Consider the following 25357-nt stretch of genomic DNA (forward strand, 5'->3'; position numbering starts at 1 on the left):
GCTGAGTACAGGGGCAGATCCCAGTAAGCAAGCTTGTCTGGCTGAGTCTTGGTCCATACAGTTAATAACAGGGTGCTGAATTGATGGAGGAAAGCCCTTCAGCTAGGGGAGCTGGGAAATGAAAATCACTGAGTAGTGGAGACTGAGATAGTGTTCTCATGAGACTTTCCCAAATGCAGTGTTTCAGACAGTTTTGTATTCCTTGATAGGAGGTGTGTACTTGGTTGTAGTAGGTTGACTTGGGAAGAGATCTCTTTAAAATAAAAGCTTATGATCCACCAGTCTACAAAGTATTTGGAAATGCTGAGAAAAAGGCAAGAAGCCAGGTATTGCCTTTTCTGGAAGACTATCTGTATTCTGTGCTGCTAGGGAATAGCAGAGCTCTTTGTCCTTGAGGTTTGCATGGCCTTTTATCTAGTCTCTTTTGAGGAGTGGGAACAGCTGCTTTTCATAATGGTTATTAGGTGGAATGCTCAAAGAAACTGTACACAAAGCCCAGGTTCAGGTACTTGGTTCACCTTAGAAGCCCAGGAAAACAGAATTGTGGTGGCTGTGTCCTCTCCTGGATATGCAGGTTGCTTGAGAACTACTGAATCAGTTGCAGCCTCATCTGGGAGAGAAGAGCTCTCTTCCTATTGAGAGGAATGGAGAGGCAGGGCTAGCTTAACTCTCCAGAGTGACTTGTAGCACAGGCAGCCACATTGAGCAGCAGGCTTTTGTGTGAACATAGCAATACATGGAAGATGGTATGTGGACTTAATTCAAGCATAATGGATTGGCTGATTGGTTCCTCTGGAAAATGACAGCGGTTAGCTCGTCTCTCATTTCTCCTTTTAGTTGCTCACAAGGATGCATCCATTTTGACTTCAGTGAGTGCTGAGATCTGAGATGCAATTTATTGTTTCAAAGCTGTTTTTCTCTGCCCACCCAAATCACTAACCTTAGTGTTGGGAGTGCTGAAATGAGCCTTAATGTCGGGAGTGCTGAAATGATCCACACTAACTGCCAAACCGAGCAATTTCCACGGGCTCTTATAAGCCAGGCTACCCTCTGGTAATGTATGCCAGAGGAACAAATAACTGCTTTCTGTCCAATCCTTTTGCAAGTCTGTCAGCTTTCCCTTTCTCCCATTTTTTTACAGGAGAACCATCAGCGTGTTTCTATCTTCTTTGATTATGCAAAGCGTGGTAAGAACACTGCATGGTCCTACTTCCTGCCCATGCTGAACCGACAAGATCTTTTCACTGTGCATATGGTAAGTTTGGAATGAACCTCTCACTGAGGAGGAAAAAAAAATGCTGCCTTTAGTTTTCCTTAGGAGGCTTTTAGAGTTTGAAGCTGAATTACTGGCTGGACTGGACAGTTTTCCTCTTGCAATCTAGATGAGTCAGTTGTGATACAAGCTTCATTTAACCGTGTCTTAGAAAATCATAGAATCACTCAGGTTGGAAAAGACCCCAGGGATCAAGTCCAACCATTCACTCTACACTACAAAGTTGACTCCTAAACCATATCCTCCAAGCATCATATCTAAACAACCTTTAGACACAGCCACCTCCCTGGGCAGCCCATTGCAATGCCTGACCACTCTTTCTGTGAAAAGATATTTTTCCTAATGTCACAGAATCACCAAGGTTGGAAGAGACCTCAAAGATCATCAAGTCCAACCTGTCACCTAAACCTCACCTGTTAAAGTTTGAGACCATTGCTTCTTGTTCTATTGCTAATTACCTTTGAGAAGAGACCAGCATCAACCTCTACAACCTCCTTTCAGGTAGTTGTAGAGAGCAATGAGGTCTCCCCTTAGCCACCTCCTTCCTCAAACTAAACAGCCCCACCTCCTTCAGTCACTCTTCATAAGATTTATTCTCCTTCACCAGCTTTGTTGCTCTCCAGCACCAGAAAGAAGTGACATTATTTACCCTGGTTTCTTTGAGGGAGATTACAACAGGATTCAAAGGCTCAGAAAAGCAGGAATTCTAGAACCAAGCACAGTAAGACATAACTAGGAAGAGAGCTTTTTACCACAACTGACAGTCAGTAGATCAGTTATAAGAACAGAAGGTGAACAGACAAAATTGCTAGGCATGAAGAGATCCCTGCATATAAAACCAGGTAGGTTTCTGTACAGGGCCATCTTTTACCTGCAATTGGTTTCCAGAGCTTGCAGGACACCTCACTGAATCCTGCAATTGCTGTGTTTGGGGGGGGAAAAAACCCCACCCCACAATCTGATTTGCATTCTTTTTCAGGCAGCAAGAATTATTGCCAAACTGGCTGCTTGGGGGAGGGAGCTTATGGAAGGCAGTGACTTGAATTACTACTTCAACTGGATTAAAACTCAGCTCAGTTCACAGGTAAAAAAAAAACCACCCAAAACACCTACTTCTGTTTCTAAACATTACAGTGACTTAGGAAACTTTGTTCCAGGATGTTCAAGCCAGCTATATTTTGCTTGTTTGTTTGTTTTCTTTGGCTTTTAAAGTGAAATTTTAACTCTGTAGTTTTTAAAGCTAAGTAGCTTTTATTCAAGCTTGTGAAATACTAAGTTTTATTTTCTCTTCTAGCCCTTGAAATGTGAATAATAAAAAATAAACCTTTTTGTCTTTGTTGTTGCTTAACATTTTGTTTGTTTGGGGTTGGGTTTTTTTTTGACACTAAAAAGATGTGATGAGGGATTATGGTTTTGTTTCCCTGTGTTGTTTTTGTTTCTCAGCACTTGTTGCTGGGAATAAAAACCCTGGGGGAGAAGGAAGTGAATGTCAAAACTTTTTTGCTCCACATCATTGGAATAAAAAGCTTTTCTATTGTAGTCTTGTCTATTGAAACTAAATAGATCTTTACTTATTTGGACAGTATTTTGATGATGTGAGCCCAGAGTAAGCTCATTTACTTCTGGCTTGTCTTTCAGAGGTAAATTGTTCTCCCATGTATTTAATTATTGGAGGGTTTTTTTCTCTTCAATCCTTAGCAAACCCCAGTGACATTTTTCATTCTCTGAGGCAGTGTTGTAGCTGAAGTGGACCCTGGAGAGGAGAGAAATGAATTTTGTGTGGTTTTTTTTTGTTTCTTGTGGTTTGTGTTTGAGGTTTTTGTGGTGGTATTTGGGGTTTTTTGGTGGTTGTGGGGGTTTTTGTTCTTCTTGTGTGGTTTTTGGTTTGTTTTAATCTGGGTTTGTGGTTGGTTTTTGTTTTTTTCACCTGGAGGAAGAATGTTAAAGTTGTAGTTTACTTCAGGAAGATTCAAGAGAAGTTTTCATATTCTAAGATGGATGAAGGTCTTGAGTAAATCCACACTTAAAAAAATGAGAAGGAAAAATAAACAGATAAGGTTAAGCCTTCATGTACCAGGATCAGCTTCAAGCATATTCTGCTAGATATGATGGTGTGGGGGAAATAAACACCATATTATCACAATATATTGAGCAGGAAGAGTATCTAATAGATTCTTGATCTTTTATTTCTGTGCCTGGAGAGATGGGGGAACTGAAAGGAACTTGCTGACAAGTGTCTGAAAGGGTGGAGGGCAGCTCTGATTTTTAACTGTTTCTTTTTGTGGTAGAAACTGCGTGGTGCAGGGGGTTCTGTGGAAGCAGGAGCAGTCTCCACGAGTGATGTGAGTAGAGCTTTGAAGTCTGTCCATTTGCTGTTTTGAGCAGGTGCTAGCCACTGCCGGGGTTAAGGGGTGGAGGCGTTGTGGTGTGGGTGAAGGGAAGCACCTGGAGGCACAAGTGTTGGACAGCGAAGTGCCAGGCGGTGGCGCCAAGAAACAAAAGGAGCTTTAAACCACCGGCTCCACAGAAAATGCTGCCGATGGGAGGATGCATTTGATAAGCTGGTTTGGGTCGTTGAAGCTGAAGATGTAGCTAGGATTGTCTTTGTTTAAACTTGAGTTAGTATTTGAACAATACTGTCTGTTTAGCACTGAACTACCAGAGACTGAGAAACTTTTGGTTCTTATGTTGTGCAGAACTTGGGGCACATCAGATATTAAAGCTACCTCTGTAGCATGAAATTACAAGAGTCCTTTCAAAGCTGTGAGCTTTTCATATCTGTGAGTAGCTTGAATTCAGCGGGAAATGCATTGTCCTCTTTGCATCAGTAGTTACATTGCTGGGGTGTTAGTAGATTGGGGTGGTTAGTAGTTTGAAAGAGGTTTTCCTCCCCCTCCACTTTGCCCTGGCGAGGCTGTATCTGGAGTATTGTGTCCAGTTCTGGGCCCCACAGTTCCTGAAGGACCTCAGGGAACTGCTTGAATGAGTCCAGCGTGGAACCACAGAGGTGCTGAAGGGAGTGGAACATCTCCCCTGTGAGAAAAGCCTTTTAAACTAACACCTGACTGAGGTTTAAAATACAAAAGATGAGGAAGTGTTTTTCATGACCATGGATAGGGTTTGAAATTATGGTCTAAGCACAGAAGCTGAACTATCTCAGTCTTTCATGTGCAGTTGTGTGTGCCACATGCTGGTTGTTAGGCTGACAGCCCTTGGTCTTGCAGCCTTGAAAGAGTAAATGGTTGTACAGCACACACTACCACTTGTATGGAGCTGTGAGCTCTGCTGACTTGCCTAGAAATCTGTATTCAGTGTACTGTAGCAGTGCATGAACGTACTGCACCACTGCAGGGTCCAAAGCAGCAGAACTGCAAGTCCAGAAGTGTTGTAAGGATAATTAAGTTGGCTGATATTGTCTTGACTTCATTAGTGTTCTGATTTCAGATCTAGTTAGTGCAGGATTTCCAGGCAGATCCTGACTAATTTATTTCAGAGTAAATTAGAGATGCAGGAAATGAGGGCTGGGATTTATTCTGAAATGTCTCTTACAATAGTGTTAGAGGAGAATGCTCTTATGACAGACTTCAAAAAAAGAGGCAAGTTCAGTAGCATCCAGGCTGGTGATGTAGATAAATTCATCCATTTGAGGTGGGAGGGCTGTCTGGCTGTTGTGTTTGCATGGTGTGTGTGTGTGAATACCTACCCAGGGAAATGAATATTCTCTATAATCATTTGGGTCTTGACATTCAGACTCAGTTTTTATGTCAAGGTCTTAATCTCTGGTGAGAAACAGAGAATAATTCATCTTTCTGTCTCCAGTTCTGTTCGTTGTCTCTTTCTCTTCTCATGTGGCATTGTCTGAATTCTTCCCTCAGTTAAATGTTTGAGAAGTTTGACATTGTATTTTGTGAGTGATCTACCCCAAAAGACTTATAGACAAAAACTCCCAACACTTTATCAGCAGCATATCTGAGTATTAGTGAAGATAATGCCAGAAGCTGAGCAAGAGAGGGGAAAAATCGTCCCTCCTGTTGTACCTTGGGATCTTTGTGTTGCTGTAGTGGGAGGGCCAGTGGGTTGACCAAGTTCCATTTTGGAACTGAACAGAAACATAGAAAGCAGATGCTTTTAGAGATGAAAAGCTATTTAATGATTCTTTGTGGCTGTTCCTGCAGGGTGAAAATAGAATTCAGTGGTGTATCTGTCAACATTTTCGTGATGGGAAAGTTTTAGTCTTAATGTTCTTTCCTGTGCTAAACTTCCAGTGAAAAGAAGACAAAAGTTAAAATGTAAAGCTAAACTTTGGGGCTAATTTTTGTCTACTTGGTTTTTCTAACAGTGTCTCTTGTGTCAGTGTACATTCCATTATGATAAGCATGGTACTTCTGTGGCACACTCTGGTGTCCCCACCATAGGAGCTGCTGGAGTGGGTTCAGAGGAGGGCCACCAAGATGATCAGAGGGCTGGAGAGCCTCCCCTGTGGGAACAGGCTGAGAGAGTTGGGGCTGTTCAGCCTGCAGAAAAGAAAGCTTCAGGGAGATTTTTGTATCAGCCTTCCAGTACCTGAAGGGGGCCTGCAAGAAAGCCAGGAAGGGACTTTTACAAGGGCTTGTAGTGAGAGGTGAGAGGGAAGGGATTGAAGCTTGTGAATGGGAGATGTAGACTGGAGATGGGGAAGAAAATGTTTAGAGTAAGGGTGGTGAGACCCTGGAACAGGTTGCCCAGGGAGGCTGTGGATGCCCCCTCCCTGGAGGTGTTCAAGGCCAGGTTGGATGAGGCCTTGAGTGACCTGGTCTGTTGGAAGGTATCCCTGCCCATGGCAGGGGGCTGGAACTGGGTGACCTTTAAGGTCCCTTCCAACCTAAACCATTCTATAGATTTATGAAAATACAAAATTGTGAGGACACCACTGCTGCTTTGAGTTGGAGGATGGCAATGGGAAGAAACTGGACCCAAGAATGCTGCTTTTTTTTTTTTAACTGTCATCTCTGCCAAAGTTCTTTGTACTTGGTAACCAGTTGGCTGATTTATTTAGCAAAGCTTGTTCAACAAAACAAGAATCAATGGTGTGGATGAAGTACTCTGGCAGTTTAATCCAACAGAAGACAGCCTTAATTCATAGCTGCCAAAAGGTGGCTTCAGGTGGGCTGTAAAAAATCTGCTAAGATAATGCAAAGTGGTATCACATGCATGAGACTTCATTGCTGTTTAAAACTTCATTTATATTTTGCTTCCCACCTTCCTCTTTAAATGTGGAGATACAAAGCATCATAAGGGTGAGTGTCTTTGAGTTGGGAGTGCTCCAGAAGGAATGTGAAGGAAAGTATGCTTGTAAGAAGACTGAACTTGAGCACATACTACCTAACTCTTGTTGTAAGCAGTGATCTGTTCTGTTTTCACCCAGAGTTCCCAGTATGTCCAATGTGTTGCTGGATGTCTGCAGCTGATGCTCAGGGTCAATGAATATCGCTTTGCGTGGGTAGAAGCAGATGGAGTAAATTGGTGAGCATTTATTTCAGTTTATATTGGTATACCTGCACACACAATGACACATTCCCCAGTGAGCTCCTCTGGAATAGAGCTCTCTTGCAAAGGACAGCTGCTCTGTTTGAACACAAAACCTATTTGTTTTCAATCATGAATACAGTCAGACAAATCAATTGAACTGGCAGATATAGGCACCAGTGTTGAGGCTTTAATGCTAATTTACTCTTCCTGAAGAGCTGCTGTAATAAATACCTGAAGGGGAATATAGCCATTTGTCTAGCTGAAGGTGCTCTGTTTTTCACTTAGCAGGACAAGGACTAACAAAATGAGTTATGAGTTGCAGCTCATCTGCCTTGTCTTGGAGTTTGGAGTTTTTCTATCTGGAAATATTAGTGAAAGGAGAAACATTCTAGAGCTAAGCAAATTGTTTTTTCTACATATGGCTTCCAGTATGTTGTTGTTCTATCCAGATTCTCTTCATAAATAGTTCTGCTGGAGGCTAGGGTGTTGTCACTCATCCTAGTTAAAAAATGGCTGTCTACAAATCACTTTCTTGCCATGTGTGCCTCTAGTGGGGCTGGTAACTGTACAATTTGCACTTGAAGGGGAAAAAATATCCTTGTGCTCTGAAATGGAGGGAAGCCAAAGGTTGCCAGTAAGGTGAGAGTTCAAAAATGTTTGCATGTGTCAAGGGGACATGATCAAAACAAACTTTTTCACCAAGGAAGCTGTTTAATCAACTATTGAAGCATTACAGTAAGGCTTTGCTTCAACAGGTTTGAATTCGTCTTCATTCTGACAGCAGCGATCTTGAAAATAGTTTGGGGTGTTGGGGTTTGGTGTTTGTTTCATTTTGAATTGGGTGAGCTCACCTCAAATGGACTTGTAAATTGCTTCAGCTCAACAAAGCTTCTGCATGATTTCTTCTTGGAGATCCTTGTGATATTGCTTCTCTAGTGGTGCTTTGTTGTATTTATAAGCCGTTTTCTAAGAACTCTCTTGTTAAATAGTGACTATGTCAGCTCATTTTGGGCACTCCTGTGGAGAGGAAACAAATTCCAGTTGTGTAGCTTTTGTTGAGTTTACTCCTTAGCTCTGAAGGAGTAGCTTATGTGGTGTTCTGTTTCTCCTGGAATGACAAATCATGCCCTAAATGCGCTACTGGGAACAGTATTGCCGTGAACCTGGAGATGAATGCAGATCACGTTGGGAGAAGCTGCTCTGTAGCTGTAAGGCTAAGGAGGAAATGAGCTTTATCCTTAAAGGATGGCTTTGTGAACAAGCTGCTTGTGCAATGATGAATACTGGTGCAGGACACTGAAGTGGGAATTGTATCCTCACCAACAATTTCCAATGCATTCCTACTAACCATCTCTTTCAATGTTTTGAGGTAGAGCAATACAATCTATGCAGTCATTTCAAAATCTAATGTATGCTCTGTTAATTTTTCAGTATCATGGGAGTCTTGAGCAACAAATGTGGCTTCCAGCTCCAGTATCAGATGATTTTCTGTGTGTGGCTGCTGGCATTCAGCCCTCAAATGTGTGAATATCTCCGTCGGTATAACATCGTCCCTGTGCTGTCGGATATTCTTCAGGAATCTGTCAAAGAGAAAGTCACCAGGATCATCCTGGCAGCCTTTCGGGTGAGTCTGACTGCAGCTGAGCCAAGGGCTGGACAGCTGGGCAGGGAGGCTTTCAATGAAATACAAGGACAGTGTGGAGTCTGGCATCTGGGAAAGGATAACCGCATAGGCTGGGGACTCACCTGTTGGGTGAGTGTAGAGGAAAGGGACCGGGGCGTCCCAGTGGACAGAAGGATGACCATGAGCCAGCAGTGTACTCATGTACATGAAGGCCAGTTGCATCCTAGGGTGCATTAAAAGGGATGTGGTTAGTAGGTCGAGAGAGGCTCTTCTCCCCTTCCACTCTGCCCTGGTGAGGCTGCATGTGGAATACTTTGTCCAGTTCAGGGCTTCTCATTTCAAGAAAGACCTCAGGAGACTACTTGAAAGAGTCCAGCACAGAGCCACGAAGGTGGAGTGAAACATTTCCCTTCTGAGGAAGGCCTGAGGGAGCTGGATCTCTTTAGCTTACAGAAGAGGAGGCTGAGGAGTGACCTTGAGTGTCAGGAGACTGGAGCCAGGCTCTGCTCAGTGATGTCCAATGATAGGACAAGGGGCAGTGGGTACAAGCTGGAGCATAAGGGACAACATTTTCAGTGTGAGAGTTACAGAGCATTGGAACAAGCTGCCTGGAGAAGAGGTGGAGTCTCCTTCCCTGGAGACATTCAAATAATTGTTGCTGCTTGGATTTTGTTTTGTGATTTGCAAAATGAGACAAAAAGGAAGCCAAGGTCTTTTAATAAGTAAAACTAAGAAAGAATAAGACACTTCTGTTACAGGCTTTGGGGAAATTAACTTAGCTGCTTCCTTTCTCCAACATTAAAGACTAGGGTTGGTGTGAAAATGAGGTTATAAACTGGCAGCCAGGATATAATAGATTAGAAATTAGACATCAGAGTTGTGAGTTCTGAAGCAAAATTAAAACAGGTAGCAGAGCCAAAGTAGCCCTTTCCTTCTGAGGCCAGTTTATGGAGTCATAGATGAATTGCTTGGAGGATTAGGCTTGATGATTGCCTAAATCATCTCTGCTGTCAGTGCATTACTGAAGGTGTGCCACAAGTCTAAGTCACATATGTCTCTTTTGCTCCCCATTTTCTCCTATTTGACATGTCTCATCTCTTTGGCAAGTTAATTGCCTGAAGTATGTAATGTAATCTCTCTCTCCACAAAGCAAACTACTTAGAATCAATAACTTTCTCTCTTTAGCTATTGAAATGTGGGTTTTTTTATCGTACTTTCTTTTGTCTTTTGTTTCCTCCCTGTAATTAATTTTGTGCCTTCTTTTTCTTTTGTCACTTGGTGGTTTATTGATTAATTCTTAGTCAATGTGTTCCTGTTTCTGCTTTTCTAACATACCCTTTCTGTTCCATCTCAACAATGGTTTGAGCTGGATAATAGTATTTGGAGTGGCTTCCACATCTGATAATTCTCTTACTTAGGAGTTCTTTGGAAACTTTGCCTGCTCCTTGAACTTGGGTGTAGTTTTGCCTATGAAGAGCCATGCTTTGTTCTTTTGCTCTCATTAGCACTTTTCACTCTAATTTTACATTACTTTCTGCAAATTACCTTTTACTTCTCACTTCTCTCACTGAAATAGAAGTGGTTTGGGCTGGGTTTTTTGCACATTAGAGCTAATTTACTGTGTCATTAAAAGGGGTAATGTGACTGATTTCCAGTGTGCAAGTCGTAACCCTGCTTTGCAGTGCCCTGCCTTCCTAACACCATGCCTGATATTCATTGAATTCATAGGAAGGATGAGGATGGAAAGGACCTTGAAGATCATCTAGTTTCACCCCTCTTGCCATGGAGTGGGGCACCCTCCACTGGATTTTAGGAATCTTAGATGTAATGGCTGTGTAACATGAATGTGAGGGGTGCAGTCACATTGCCTTTATATGGTTTCATTGCTTGTCTCTGGTAGTTCAGGCTGATTTGTGTGGACACATGTTCTGTTTATTAAGAACTTTTGTGTTTTATATGAAACTCATGTTTTCAGCTTTATCAGAAAGTGCAGGTGGCTAGCTCTGATTGAACAACATAATTTGAAGCTAATTAAATTGAGTGGAAGGGTAATGAACAAATGACATTGGAACTTGACTGTTACATTCTGTGCTTGTAGTTCCAATCTTACCAACAAGCTTCTGTTGGAGTATTCCCAAATACAGAAGCAGCTGATCTCATCCAGATGGTAACTCTTGAGTTGGAAAGATGACTTCAGGCTTTTTGGTTGTGCGGGGTGGTTTTTTGGTTTGGTTGGGGCTTTTTGATACTTTGTTTGTTTAAGGCTTTCGTTGCTACACAAAGCTAAAAGCATGTGTAGAGACAGGGCAAGGAGGAATGATTTGATGCTGAGGGAGAGTAGGTTCAGACTGGATCTTAAGAAGAAGCTCTTCAGTATGAGGGTGATGAGACTCTGGAACAGGTTGCCCAGGGAGGTTGTGGTTGCCCCCCTCTCCCTGGAGGTGTTGAAGGCCAGGTTGGATGAGGCCTTGAGCAGCCAAGTCTAGTTGAGAGGTGTCCCTGCCCATGGCACAGAGGGTGAAGTGGATGATCTCTAAGGTCCCTTCCACCCTAAGCCATTCTATAATAACCTCAAACAAAGGGCAGGCTGCTTATTTTTTTGGCATAGTCTTTGTAGTCAGTCTGATTTGATGTGAAAAATGACCAAAGCAGGTAAATTAATACTTTCTGGTGTTGCCATCTAAGAGGAGAATGGTCTAAGTGACCCGAGATCGAACGCAGTGGTGAGTGTGTTTTTCAGCACTTCCACCTTGCAAAACAAAGGTTTGGTTGTTTTGGTTTAGTTTGGTCTTTTTGTTTGTTTGGTTGGTTTTTATTCTTCATCTACTGTAGTGACGGATATGAATGCTCCTCCTGTGTAGTAAGAGTCAGAATCACCAAGGTTGGAAGAGACCTCAAAGATCAACAAGTCCAACCTGTCACCACAGACCTCCTGACTAAACCATGGCACCAAGTGCCACATCCAAGGCTGGTCTTGGTCAATTTGTTACTAAATGCAGGTGTAAAGCAGCCACTGCTTTACACAACTACCTTAAGGGAGGTTGTAGACAGGCAGAGGTTGGTCTCTTCTCCCAGGCAACCACCACCAGAGCAAGAGGACACAGTCTCAAGCTACACCAGGGGAGGTTTAGGCTAGAGGTTAGGAGGAAGCTCTACACAGAGAGAGTGATTGCCCATTGGAATGGGCTACCTGAGGAGGTGGTGTAGTCACCATCACTGGAGGTGTTCAGGAGGAGACTTGATAGGGTGCTTGGTGCCATGGTTTAGTTGATTAGGTGGTGTTGGATGATAGGTTGGACGCGATGATCTTGAAGGTCTCTTCCAACCTGGTTTAATCTATTCACTGGGTGCTAGACCCATCCTTGACTATTTTTGAGAGGTTATTTTGGGAAGTGGTCAGTTCTGTCACTTAGTAAACTAAAAAGTGGCACTAGGAATGTTTTTTTAAACACCCTATTTTTCAGTCACCTCTTTTTAAACATAAATGCATTATTTACTTCCCTAGAATTTGTTAGAGAAGTCTACTGAGAGGGAAACTCGCCAAGAATATGCTCTTGCCATGATTCAGTGTAAAGTTCTAAAGCAGCTGGAGAATTTGGATCAGCAGAAGTATGATGATGAAGACATAAGTGAAGACATCAAGTTTCTGCTGGACAAGCTTGGTGAGAGCGTGCAGGACCTTAGGTATGCTTTGCAGTGTGAACTTCAGAAAAATGGAACTGCATAAACATGGGTGATCGAGCTTTTATAAAGCTCAGTAACAGACAGAATTGAGATGGAAATGCTAGGGAAGGAGGCAGACTCTGCAGAGATGCTGGTCATATAGAAAAGTTTCCCATTGAGCCTTTCCTCAGCATTTTTTCTTCCTGCTCCCTTCTTCCTTCCCAACCATTTTATTCTTCCCAGCCTCCTTTTTCATTTGGATCTCAACCCAGATTTCCCTTTTCCCTCCTATTTCCTTGACAAGCTCATATTACAAATCCACTTTTGGTTGTGTGATTTTTTTGCAACTGATAAATTGTTAAAGGACTTCAGAGCCATCTTCTAGGAGTTCTGATCTAAGCTGAAGGCTCCCTGGTTAGAATACAGTTTGTTGTGCAGATGAACTCAAATTCTGAAGTGTTCTTGCTCTTGTGTGTTAGTTCTTTTCTTATGTTAGCTTTTGCTCTTGTGTGTCAGTTGAACTGAGTATTGGAGTTCACATCAAACTGGGATGAAAGGCAAGGACTGAGCTCCTTGGTTGGGGAAGTTGAAACCTAGAAACCTGGGAAAACAGCCAATTAAAATCCCAAATGCTCTGGTTGTGTAGCTGGGTTTTTTTTCCCTTCCCCCCCTCCCAGGAATTGTTTTGGGTGGATGGAGGGGTATGTTTGAAAACACAATTTTCTCTTCCTTTTCATACCTCTCCCCTGAGACAGCTCTCATGCTCACAGAGAGGGTCGGCATCCAGGCATTGACAGCAAGTTGTCCTCCAGCTGTGTTTTGCTAGGGGCAGGCTTTGGCAGATGATTCACACCATCCACAGGAGCTTACCCAGTGTTCCATCGAGGTTTTCTTGTGTTGCAGCTCCTTTGATGAATACAGTTCTGAGCTCAAGTCAGGAAGGCTGGAGTGGAGTCCTGTACACAAGTCTGAGAAGTTTTGGCGGGAGAATGCAGTGAGACTGAACGAGAAGAATTATGAACTACTCAAGTGAGTTGTCAGAGTCCTGAGCATCACAAGTCTTTATCTTCTGTGTTTAACTGAACCTGTGTCTAATACAGGTTTAATCTTTCATCACAAAGTAATGCCTGGAATGAAAGCAAGTCAGAACACCTTGCCCATTTTAGCGTGTATCGTCCTTACTTGTGTGTAGTTCATTCTGGTCAAAGGCAGAATTGTTTATTTGCTTTTACTGGTCAAGATGTATTGATGATGGTGACAGGGAGGTTGTCTAGCTGAACTTGCATGCAGATTTTTGCTGGTGACTCTCTTCATGCTTTCATTTGAGAAACAGCTAGACCAGTTGATGTATGGAAAAAGTTCTCGGGTGTCCAGAGAAGAGCAACGAGGCTGGGGAGAGGCCTTGAGCACAAGCCCTGGGAGAGGCTGAGGGAGCTGGGGTTGTTTAGCCTGGAGAAGAGGAGGCTCTAGGGAGACCTTATTGCTGTCTACAACTATCTGAAGGGATGTTGTGGCTAGGAGGGGGTTGGTCTCTTCTCCCAGGCAACCAGCACCTGAACAAGAGGACACAGTCTCAAGCTGTGCCAGGGGAAGTTTAGGCTGGAGGTGAGGAGAAAGCTCTTCACTAAGAGTCATTAGCCATTGGAATGTGCTGCCCAGGGAGGTGGTGGAGTCACCATCCCTGGAGGTGTTCAAGAGGGGATTGGATGTGGCACTTGGTGCCATGGTTTAGTCATGAGGTCTGTGGTGAGAGGTTGGACTTGATGATCTTTGAGGTCTCTTCCAACCTCTGTGACTTGCAAAGCATTTTTGTGCTTGCAGGTTTGGCTATTCCAAGCTATCAGTGATTTAAATGATGAAACCCATAACAAATGCTGGGGCTTGATTGTTTGAAATTCTTTCCTAGAATCCTGACAAAGCTGCTGGAGGTTTCTGATGACCCACAAGTGCTGGCTGTAGCTGCTCATGATGTGGGAGAATATGTCCGGCACTATCCTCGTGGGAAACGGTAGGGAAAATGCCAATGTGCTGTGACTTGAGACTAGCTACAGACATGCCTGTGGCTTTTTTGGATTCTTTATATTAGAATATGCTGCATAGGGACTGCAAGTTATGCTTCTATTTAGCATGTTTTCTCTTAGCTATATAAATGCACCTTTGAGTGCAAGTGTTAATGCTCCTTGTAAACCTAAAGGCTTCCAAAAACTGCTTGGACTCATTCCTGTGCAGCCTGCCCCAAGTGATAGTGCTCTGACAGGGCATTTGGACTAGGTGATCTCCAGAGATACTTTCCAATCCCTACCATTCTGTGAATTCCTGTCAAAAGACACAGATAAGAATTGTTATGTTTTCTTGCTTTATTTTGTTTTAAACCCCCCCTGTGCGAAGATGTTTGAGTAATTGCATCTGAAAGGTAGAGAGACCACTGAAGCAGAAATGGGACTTCACTTTTTCTACAGGAATCATGCTCATCAGTCACCCCAAGGGACACATGACTTAATTTTTGTTGCAAAGAGTGGTCTGTTTCTGCATAGGGTTTGATGGAAAAGATGAGAATAGACTTACAGGGAATGTCATAAACATTTCTTGTGCAGTCTGCTATCTCAACAGCAGTAGAATCATGAACAGATTTGCAGTCCTCTAAGCCTAAAACTCATGGAAGGGAAGAGGTTTGCAGCATCATGCAAGGCTGGTCCTTTGACTCTTCACATTCTCAGCTGTAATTTCAGTGATTTATTGTCACCTGCAATGCTCAGTTACCATTTGTGATTATAGGATTTTACCATGTTGATTCTTCCATGCTCCTAGCATAAGGAAGCTTTTCAATGTAATGCCTTTTTTAACCTCCTTTCAGTTCCTCAGCATTCAGGGTTTGTCAGGCATGTGATGAGGGGAAATCTCTTGTTTGTGTTTCACACTCCTGTCTTTGTGTGCAGTGGTTTTGTGTTTAACTGATGATTAGGAATGTGAGGCAGCCTAAGGCAGGTGTGGTAGTTTTAGGCTGTGGTTGGAACTAAATGATTTTTAAGGTCCCTTTGAACCCAAACTGTTCTGTTAATCTCTGAATCATGTTCCCTGTGGATTCCAGGATGGTTTTGAATGACTTGCAGAATTAAATGGGGATTTCTTTTTTCCTCCATGTTATATCTTTATACTTGTTCTGCTATAGTGATGCATTAATTTGGCCATGAGAACAGCAGTAATAAAAGCAGTTTGCTAGTGTAGGCTTAGAATGGAAGGATAGCATCAGATGAAGAGTAAGGCAAGCAGTAGCTTCCTCACAGGATAGTGTAGCTACTCAGTGGCCTGTGGGAGAAGAGGTGTAAAAGAACCCATGTGCAAGTCAGTGAGTAATCACTTTATGTATTCCTTACAATTTCTTTCCCTAAACTTTCTTCATTGTGACAGACCCAAGTGCTGAGTCTACAAAGTCATCTGGATGATGCTTTTTCACAGATTGCTAGAATGGCTTGGGTTGGAAGGGACCTTTAAGATCATCTCATTCCAGACCCCTGCCATGGGCAGCATGGGCAGGGACACCTTCCACTAGTCCAGCTTGCTCAAGGCCTCACCCTGTCCTTGAACACCTTCAGGGAGGGGGCTTTCATGACCCCTCTAGGCAACCTGTTCCAGTGTCTCAGCACCCTCATTAGAAAGAATTCCTTTCTAATTTCCAGTCTAAATCTGCCCTCCTCAAGTTTCAATCCATTCCCTTATGTCCTATCACTACAAGCCCTTGTGAAAAGTCTCTTCCCAGCTTTCTTGTAGGCTCCCTGGTTTTAAGTGTGTTGCTTTCCATTTTTTGAAGAAATGGTCTGTTTATGACACAGAGTAGAAGATTCCATCAGGATTTCATGTGGGATTTGGTGTACCTATTAAACTGCTGGGGTGAAGTCTGCAGTGAAAGATGCAGCTCAAGTGTGTAGTTTTTCTAAGTTGTATCTTAGCAGCCTGTTCTGCATCGTGTGCAGGAACAGCTGTGGCTCTAGCACAGTTTGAAGGGCAAAAAGCACTATGAGGAGTACCAAGTGGGTGGTTTAATAGCTGTCATTGTGATTACAAGCTTTTTTCCCCCTGGCTTAGGCAGTGCTGGGATGGATTGGAGCTTTAGTCTTGCAAAACTAGGAGTGATCTGGTTATCATCCATTTATGGGAAGGAGGACACTGTCTCCTCCTAAATAGTAGATAGTGCTGTACCCTGGCAAGCCAAAATTGAGTTCTTGAGCAAGCTGAGTAAAGCTAATAACCCTCTCTGAAAAAGGCTTCTTTCTTGATTAATTATTGTTCAAATTATGGAAGTAGGTAGTGGGCAGCCGACAGGAGTCCAGGGCAAATACTTCCAGATGTTGGCAGTTCCTAAAAGAAAAGAGGAAAAAAATATTAGTTCAGGTAGGTAGTATGAGAGACCTGCAAATTGTAGCATGACTTAAACCTAGCCTCTTAATGCAAGCAAATGGCCTTGAGCAACCTGGTCTAGTGGAAGGTGTCCCTGCCCGTGGTGGGTGGAGTTACTTCATCTTTAAGGACCCTTCCAACCCAAACCATTCTAGGATTTTATGGTTGGATAGGATAGCTACCTAGCAGCTGAAGTACTGGCAAAAAACCCCACCCTGCTCCTCTCTTCTCTTTCAGAGTGATTGAACAACTTGGTGGTAAGCAGCTGGTAATGAACCACATGCATCATGAAGACCAACAAGTTCGTTACAATGCCCTGCTGGCTGTGCAGAAGCTGATGGTTCACAACTGGTATGTGAAGGTTATTTAACACACTGCTAACAGCAAAACAATACTGGGTGCAGAGAGAGGCTTCAAGAGAGGAGACTTCTTTCAGGGGGGGTTAACATTTTTGTGTGTGGTAAGATTGCAGTTGATGTTGATGTGTGAGATCCTAGCTAGCTTTCCTTTGTGTTCAGCCTGCAGCTGAATTAAGTGGCTTCACCTTACATGATTGAATGTCACATGAGTAATTCAACAATGTATTTTAACTTATTTCAGTTGTTTAATATTCAAGCTGTAATTTAGGCTTCCACTTGTTTGAGTACTTAATTGGCAGTTGCTATGCAGAGTGCATGCCTGACCAATCTTCTGCACTGTTCTTTGCTCTGGTCCTTCCCTTCACTCTACACTGTCATTTCTCTGTTGATGCTTCAAGGGGGTGCAAGTGCAATTGTTCTGCAGCTCCTGGAGCAGCAGAACCTCATGGGCTGGTTGGTCAGATGAAGTTGACAAGTCACTTGCTGCTATGTCTTTGCTCAGTTGCTGAGAGTAGCATTTGAAGTGTGTTTTTTCCCTTCATCATTTGTTGACTGCTTCTCTAATAAGGCTGAGGCTTGGAGCAGCAGAGTGAGGCAAACTTCTGGTACCTGCAGTGAGGGAGTGTCAGGGGGCAGCTCAAGTGTCATTCTGCTTAAAGCACAGCTGTGTCATTAGCCTGCTAATAACTCCACTTGGAGACAATTCACTCCTGAGTAATTTGAATAGTTCACTAGTGGCTGCTCAGCTGGCTTTTCCTTCGGGATTTTGCAGTCAGGGATAAATGAGGCTGTCAGGCATTCTGTGATATGATGAAGCTAGCTTGGCAAAAGCAGTATCTGCTGTCAGCTTTGTAGATGGGGTGAGCTGGGGCAAAATATTCCAGTTACCTTCACATGTTAACTGATCATGCACTTGATGAGGCAGGGAGCAAAGGTATCTTTTTAGCATCACTTAATGTCTTCTAAGTAATTACTTCTGAGTAATTTATCCTGTGTGCTTTCTTGCTCTGCCTGCAGCAGTGCTGTTGAGTGTTGGGGACCAGAGGTCAGCAGTAAGAGAGTTGGTACAATATCCAGTCTAGCTGATGTGTGGATGCATCACTGAGGCATGATCAAGTATGGTATTGGAAGGAAAATTAATAAATGGCATAGTGATTGAAGCAAGGAGGGTTGGAACTTGGTCCCTTCCAACCTAAACCTGTTTTTATGATACAGGATTCTGCCTCTCAAGAGCTTCAGTCTGCTAAAAGAAGCTAGAAATTAGAGATGTTTGAGCTCATCAAGCACCCTTTTTGGTAGTTCAGTTCTTAGAAGTGAGATTCAAAATCAATGTAGTTAGAGAGAGTGTGTCAGTTTCATTCTTCTAGACTTCAACTTTTCCCTTGCCTGCCAATAAGAAGACTTTCCAGTTTTCTTTAGAGGACAGACCAATCTAACTGCACTGGAATTTGGAGTTTAACACTAACAGGAGAGCTACTGAAAGGTTTGCTTCTTCTAGCATATGGCCTCTAGAATGTGTTGCATGTACCTGAAAACTTCCTCATCTACCAGAGGTTCTGTTCTCAACATTGGTCCTTTGCTCAAGCTGAAAATCAGTATAAATTGCTCAGATAGGCTCTTGTGCCAGCTCACACTCACCTCTTCATTCCCTACTCATTGAATTTGGTGGCTGGTGTCTGGGAGCAGTTCCTTGTGCCTTTTCCTAACTGCCCTTTAAGCATTTTTTTGGCAGCTACCATGACTCCTAAATATATCTTAGCTTGAGGGTGTCAGTGTCTTTCACCAATCAAATGAAGCAGGGTGAGGCAACAAAGTGGAATAAGGATTTGAGATGTAACAAATTCATGTATTCACCTCTTAAGCTTGCTTCTTGGAAAGAAGCACTTGGGGTACCACAGAGAATGTGAATTTGAAGATAAGCTTGTGGGGGGGAAAGAATCTCACTTGGTTATTCAAATATGAGTGAAAAGATTCATTTGCAAATGGAAATTACTTGCCTCTCACTGTGACAGACTTCTGAGTGACCAAGGAAGTGAGAAATATGATGGTTTAAGATTTGTTGACCTGAATTTGAGTTGAGAAATGGAGGATTTTGTAGTTCCTCTCAGAAGGGATGTACTGCACTTGCACATGTTGATGCTGTTCTGCAGTGCAGAGGTAATGTGTGGTACTCATGGATTTACACTGAATTGTTTCAGGTCTGCATGCAGTGAATTGTAAAAGCAAGCTTGGCTGGGCCAGCTTGTGGCAGTTTTAAGCTATGCCTTTAAACATTTGTCACAGATCTTGAGCAGAATAGTAGCAAAATGTAAAGAAGTCACTGTTAGGTGTAAAAAGGAAAATAAGGGTAAGCCTAAACAATCCCATTGGAGAGTTATCTACCCACCACACAGCTGCATCTGCTGTTGATAAGGATGGCTTGATGTTTTGCCAGTGAAATTTGGTATTAATATTCTTCCTTGATAGGAAAGTTGCTTTTCTGAATGCTCAATATCAAAGCTGAGAAGTGCTGTTGGGTGCTACAGTTGTGATTTTAAACCTTGCTGTGCACCAGGAGCTGTAATGTGTAGGGAGCAGCTGTTCAGCAGGATTCTAAACTGAAAGCTGGGCTCTGAATTATGCAGCAAGACCTGATTTTCCTTTCTTCCCTTTCGTAAATCAAGCCAAGTGTGCAGTCCTTGAGTGTGCTTTCTTTTTAAAGGCTTCATCCTGAACATAATTTCCCTGAACTGCTGCTTATGTTTGACCTGTGTAGGTTGAAGTGCTTGTGCAGTGAGGAAAAACTGTGGTGCTAAGTGTAGGATCAGCAATGGAAAAAGAACACCTACATCTCACAGGTCCTGAGCCCTCTCCTTCAGCTGATGCAGTGGAACAATTGCTGAAGCTTTTCTGTAGCAAGCAGCAGCCCAGATAGCTTTGTGGTTCTGTGGGATGGTGAGCTGCTTTCACAGAAGAGTTGTGCAGTGTTTTTCCATAGAATTCAAACCTTGTTGCTCAAGGCAAATGCTAAGAGTGTGTGGGTTGTTTCTTCCTGGGTTGAGAGGATAGGTATAAAATAAGTGACTTAGTGTGCTTCAAAATGCAGGTGAGGAAATGCTTTTAAGTGTTGTGGGCCTGGCTTGGATATCTCCTTGGGTCTGGGGAACAATTTCTTCCCCCAAAGGGATGTCAAGCCCTGGAACAGGCTGCTCAGGAAAGTGGTGAGGTCATTCTCCTTGGAAGGATTTAAAAGCCACGTAGATGTGGTGTGAAGGCACATGGTTTAGTTGGTAACCTGGCAATGCTGTTCATGGTTGGACATAACCATCTCACAGGTCTTTCCCATCCAAAACAAATCTGTGACTCTGTGATCTCTTCTTTCTTCCAGCTTAAATATAAGAGCTCCTCAGTCAGTGACTGTTCTAGCCTGTGTGTGAAGCTGTCAGCTTGTCCACTGGTACTGCTTGTTTGTGCAGCTGGGTTTTGGGAACAGATCCCTTTAAATGCTTTGCCTCAGCTTCTAGTATCTATAGTCAGCAAGCACAGGCTGTGCTTTGTGGGTGTGCTGTTCTGGTTGTCAGGACTTCTGAAGGTTACTACTGGGCCCTTTCTTTTTCCAGAGACACTGTTGCTGATGTTTGGTTCAGACCACATTTTCAGAGAGGTACTCTCATAGTAGCTCCAGCTGACTGTTGACAGTGGGCATTAACTGAACAAATAACTCCAACCTTAAGTTTTTACCTCTTTCTCTGCTTCTTCCTTCCCACCACTTCCACTGCTCCACTGAGGGTTTCTCAATCTATTTGTTGTTGTATTTCAGGGAATACCTTGGGAAGCAGCTGCAGTCAGAACAACCCCAAACAGCCACTGCTCGGAGCTAAGCAACTTCCATCACTTCCCACCTTGAGTGCGTCTTTAGAAGGAGACGTTGAAATTCCATCTTCTTTGCCTGCTCTACTAAACTTTCCAGCTGTCCTCCAGTGTTGTTGGCTTAGTGAAAATCAGTTTGTTCAACTAGTTCTGATGATTATGCTTATTGTTAGCTTCCTGTTCTATTCTGAATGTATATGAGGAAATGTGGCTAATATATTGCACTTGTTTTATGTATTTATTCTCATAATAAAGGATATTATTAAAGGATATGCATTCCATGGTATAATTAGCACAATTCTTCTCTCATTTTAGTGAGTTACCAGTGTTGTCACACTTTGTCAGAAAACCCAAGTGCTCCCTATGTGTCTCTATAATTAAGTAAATAAAGCTTTTGCTTGGTGTTCTGTAGGAAATGCAGTAGCCTGAGCAATGTTGATCATTGATTATCAGGACTGAAGTATAGACCAAGTCTACAAGCAGTGCTCAAATTGTATGAAAAAGCAAAGGGCTAGGGTTGGCTGGGGCCTGGGATACTTCCCTCTGGTTAGAGACTACACTAAAAAAAATCTGGGCATGAGAAGAGGAAGAGAATCAGAGTGTTGGGGGTGGGGAGAGACCTTACCCAGTCCAATAACCCTTGCCAAAGGAAGAGCACTTGGGCAAATCACACAGGAATGCATCCAGGACGGTTTTGAATGTCTCCAGAGAAGGAGAATTCACAACCTCTCTGGGCAGTCAGTTCCAGGGCTCTGTCATCCTCACCAGGAAGAAGTTTTTCCTTATGATCATGTGGAACCCTCTCTGCTCCAGCTTGCACCCATTGCCCCTTGTCCTATCGCTGGCTGGCAGTGAGCAAAGCCTGGCTCTGTCTTCTCAACACTGCCCTTCTCATCCTTGTACACATGAGTGAGGTCAGTCCTCAGGCTCTGATGGGGGTGCTTGGTGCCATGGTTTAGTTGATTAGATGGTGCTGGGTGATAGGTTGGACTGGATGATCATGAAGGTGTCTTCCAACCTGTTCTGTTCACAACTCAGAATAACCATCAGCCTTCATCTTAGAGAGAATTACAAGTGTTCCACAACTGCTGGTTTCAATATTGCTGCTGCTGTAAAATCTCCCTTGAGCAACCCCTGAAACCTCTGGTGACAGAAGGAGAATGACCACAAGGATGGGTGGCTTACCAGGAATTCACAATTTGTCCCTCTGTGTGAAAAAGGAGTCTGCAGGAGGAAAGAGGATTTTCATGAGCCAGTTCTGGCACACTGGTGGCGTGGTTTTGTGTTTTCAAGGCTCTTCGCTTAGTTTGCCTTGTCTGGATTCTGCACCAAGGTAAAACTGTCCAAGCTGAAAGCAACATTTTCAGTGCTGTCAAACTATCTTAAACAGGCTGCAAAATGGGCAAAAAAAATAGGATATTGGGCAGCTGCTTGTGGTGATGACAGTTACAACCTATTGATTGGGAAGGCTGCTGTGGTATTGAGTTACTTTGTAGGAGGAAACATGAGAAATTGCTTGCTTAAAGGTCACTGTTCCCTAGATCACCTCCATAACAAAAAGGAAGTCTGCCAAACCAGCTTCTCCTGACAGGTTCAGGTGGCTAATATACAGCTGTGGATTATGAGGCTGGCAGTGTGGGGATCACAGCTGATAGCCTGGGTGTGGGTGTGTGCAAGCACAGGGCAATCGATTTGGTCTTCAGCTAAAAAGATGAAATCATTTTAATACTGGCTTTACTGAGTGGAGAAATAACCTTTAGAAGGGGTTTTTGGTGGTTTTTAACATTTTGGTTGTAGTGTTGCAACATTATTTATTTGTTGGCTAGGAGCTGACAGCATGTTTTAGTCTCCAAGCATTTATGGAGAGTGATTTTGTGTGTCTGGCTTCCCCAGATGGCAAGCTTGAACTGAGCTGCTCCTTTCCCGGTCAAATGGATGGGCATGAGGCCACTGGTGAGACCCTGAAACCCATCTGGGATGTCTTCACTTGAAGTCCTTTTACAGGAGAAACTCCTAGTGTGAAGTGAACAAGCTGTACCTTCTCTTGTGTCTCTGAGTATCACACCTTTGTGGTATTTTAGCTCTTAGTGCTATCTAATTATTTCTGTGTTATATCCCAGTTCCTCTTAGAATCAGTACTAGTCCCCAATTTACATACATCATGTCAAGCAGGTGGTAGAGAAGACTTAGGCTAAGGGAAATGTCTAGTCTGCAGAAGGCTAAGGGAAATGTTCAGTCTGCAGAAGAGAAGGCTCTGAGGAGACCTTATTGTAGCCTTCCAGTATCTGAAGGGGGCTACAAGAAAGCTGGGGAGGGACTTTCTAGGGTGCCAGGGAGTGATAGGACTGGGGGGGGGTGGAACAAAACTAGAAATGGGGAGATTCAGATTGGATGTTAGGAAGAAGTTCTTCCCCATGAGGGTGGTGAGAGACTGGCACAGGTTGCCCAGGGAGGTGGTGGAAGCCTCATCCCTGGAGGGTTTTAAGGCCAGGCTGGATGTGGCTGTGAGCAACCTGCTGTAGTGTGAGGTGTCCCTGCCTGTGGCACGGGGGTTGGAACTGGCTGATCCTTGGGGTCCCTTCCACCCCTGACAATTCTATGATTCTGTGATTTTTCTCTGGGAAGAAAGTCTTATTTGTGTTTTTCCTGTCTTGTGTTTTACCTCTTTTCCTTATTTGACAGAATTGGAACTGGCATGTATCTGATTTCTAAAGGAAGAGTTGCTCTTAATCCAGCAAGTCTAAGTTCAGATCAATTCCTCTTTTTTGGGGGGTGTGCATGTGGGTTTTTTTGCTTTTCTAGGGTTTACTTGATACCCCTGAAGGGCTCTGAATCCTTGAGTTTATGGAAGCAGAGCACTATCTTATGATTATAAGAAAAGTTCAGGGAAGATCAGCAAAAGCCTGGCTGGTTGGTTCTGGCCCCCATTCTCAGAAGCTGTGATACAGTCTTTATCTTAGCATCAGTTGTGCTTCTTGCTCCTGCTCTTCCTGTTGGGAGACTGGATCAGAAACCCACTCTAATGGCTTTTAACTTTGCTTCCAAATTCACTGAAGCTCTGGTGAGGATATTATAACTTGGCTTTGTGCTGCTATTTTCCTACGGCTGCTTAACCTCTGGTGGCAGTAACTCTCCCCCAGATACCTCCTGAAGTCATTTAGAGAGAAATCACTTTGAAGCTGTGACCTCTGCCTAACAGTATTGCAAAGTCTGCTCTCTTCCTTGAGTCAGAGCACAGAGAGTCAAGAGCACCACAGGCTTGATATGTTAGAGGTGTTAGAAAGTCCTGACATGAACCTCACATCAGTGTTAGAGGAACAGGTCTATGAGACAAGGGCCGTCTGTCTGTCACCTTTCATGGGGCCGATGGATGGCTCCTCACACAAAGGGAAACCTTAAGCCTGAGGATCACAGGCAGAGTTAATGAGCTGCAGCCTTAATTACTCAACTTCTGTGTTGTGTTTCTGTTGTCTTTGCCAGGTCAGACTGCTGGCTTTGGGGGCAGGCTGCAGGGTTATAGTGAAATCAAAAAATGCCTTAATTAAGCTCTTTACACACACACACAACTATTCTTTTGTTTGCCTTTGTAGACGTGGTGCTTGGCAATTATTTGTGGCTGAGTCTGCTGGTTTGGCTTGTTTTTCCACACAGAATGACCTGCCCTGCTCTATGACTGAACTTCTTGGGGTGTCTTTTACTTGGATTTGTTTTTTCTCTTGCATCTGAAGAACTATGTGGCTGATTATGTCAGTCTTCGCTTCCCCCATGATTGTCCTAAGGCACTCAGCTATTGTTTACTAGTTCATGACTCCATTCCCATGGTAATGTTCTCTTGAAGGTAATAGGGAAAATCACAGAGCATCATAGTCACAGAATGGTGGGGGGTTGGAAGGAACCTCTGGAGATCCAACACCCAGAGCAGGTCACCCAGCATCACATCCAGGAGGGTTTTGAAAGTCTCCAGAGAAGGAGACTCCACAACCTCTCTGGGCCTCCTGTACCAGGACGCTGACACCCTCACAGGAAAGAAGTTTTTCCTTAAGTCACTTCTGTTGCCTCAAAATCTTTTTCCCCAAAGCTGTTCTTCTCTTTTGAATAGTTTCTTTCTGCAGTGCTATGATGTTCTGTCAACACAACCGACTGGACAGATGGGCAGAGTCCAATGGGATAGCATTTAACAAGTCCAAGTGCCAGGTGCTGCACTTTGGCCACAGCAACCCCATGCAGAGCTACAGGCTGGGGTCAGAGTGGCTGAGAGCTCCCAAACAGAGAGGGACCTGGGGGTGCTGATTGACACCCGCCTAAACATGAGCCAGCAGTGTGCCCAGGTGGCCAAGAGGGCCAATGGCATCCTGGCCTGTATTAGGAATAGTGTGGCCAGCAGGAGCAGGGAGGTCATTGTGCCCCTGGACTCTGCATTGGTTAGGCCACACCTTGAGTACTGTGTCCAGTTCTGGGCCCCTCAGTTTAAGAAGGACATCGAGACACTTGAACGTGTCCAGAGAAGGGCAACAAGGCTGGGGAGAGGCCTTGAGCACAGCCCTGTGAGGAGAGGCTGAGGGAGCTGGGGTTGCTGAGCCTGGAGAAGAGGAGGCTCAGGGGTGACCTCATTGCCCTCTACAACTACCTGAAGGGTGGTTGTAGCCAGGAGGGGGTTGGTCTCTTCTCCCAGGCAACCAGCACCAG

The 25357-nt window shown here is 43.7% G+C and overlaps 1 protein-coding gene across 1 annotated transcript in view; it reads left to right on the forward strand.

The window, feature by feature from the left end:
- ATP6V1H (ATPase H+ transporting V1 subunit H) overlaps window positions 1–20942 on the forward strand; it is a 29372-nt gene extending 8430 nt beyond the window's left edge. The window contains exons 5-14 of the mRNA XM_054179550.1: window positions 1142–1255; window positions 2253–2357; window positions 3562–3615; window positions 6678–6775; window positions 8213–8405; window positions 11911–12089; window positions 12972–13097; window positions 13975–14076; window positions 16701–16814; window positions 20622–20942. Coding sequence (XP_054035525.1) covers window positions 1142–1255; window positions 2253–2357; window positions 3562–3615; window positions 6678–6775; window positions 8213–8405; window positions 11911–12089; window positions 12972–13097; window positions 13975–14076; window positions 16701–16814; window positions 20622–20682 — 1146 coding nt within the window. The 3' untranslated portion in view covers window positions 20683–20942. The remainder of the gene's footprint in view (window positions 1–1141; window positions 1256–2252; window positions 2358–3561; window positions 3616–6677; window positions 6776–8212; window positions 8406–11910; window positions 12090–12971; window positions 13098–13974; window positions 14077–16700; window positions 16815–20621) is intronic.
- The last annotated feature ends 4415 nt before the right edge of the window (window positions 20943–25357 follow it).

Source organism: Dryobates pubescens, chromosome 3 (genome assembly GCF_014839835.1).
Source record: "Dryobates pubescens isolate bDryPub1 chromosome 3, bDryPub1.pri, whole genome shotgun sequence".
Classification (NCBI taxonomy): Eukaryota; Metazoa; Chordata; class Aves; order Piciformes; family Picidae; genus Dryobates; species Dryobates pubescens.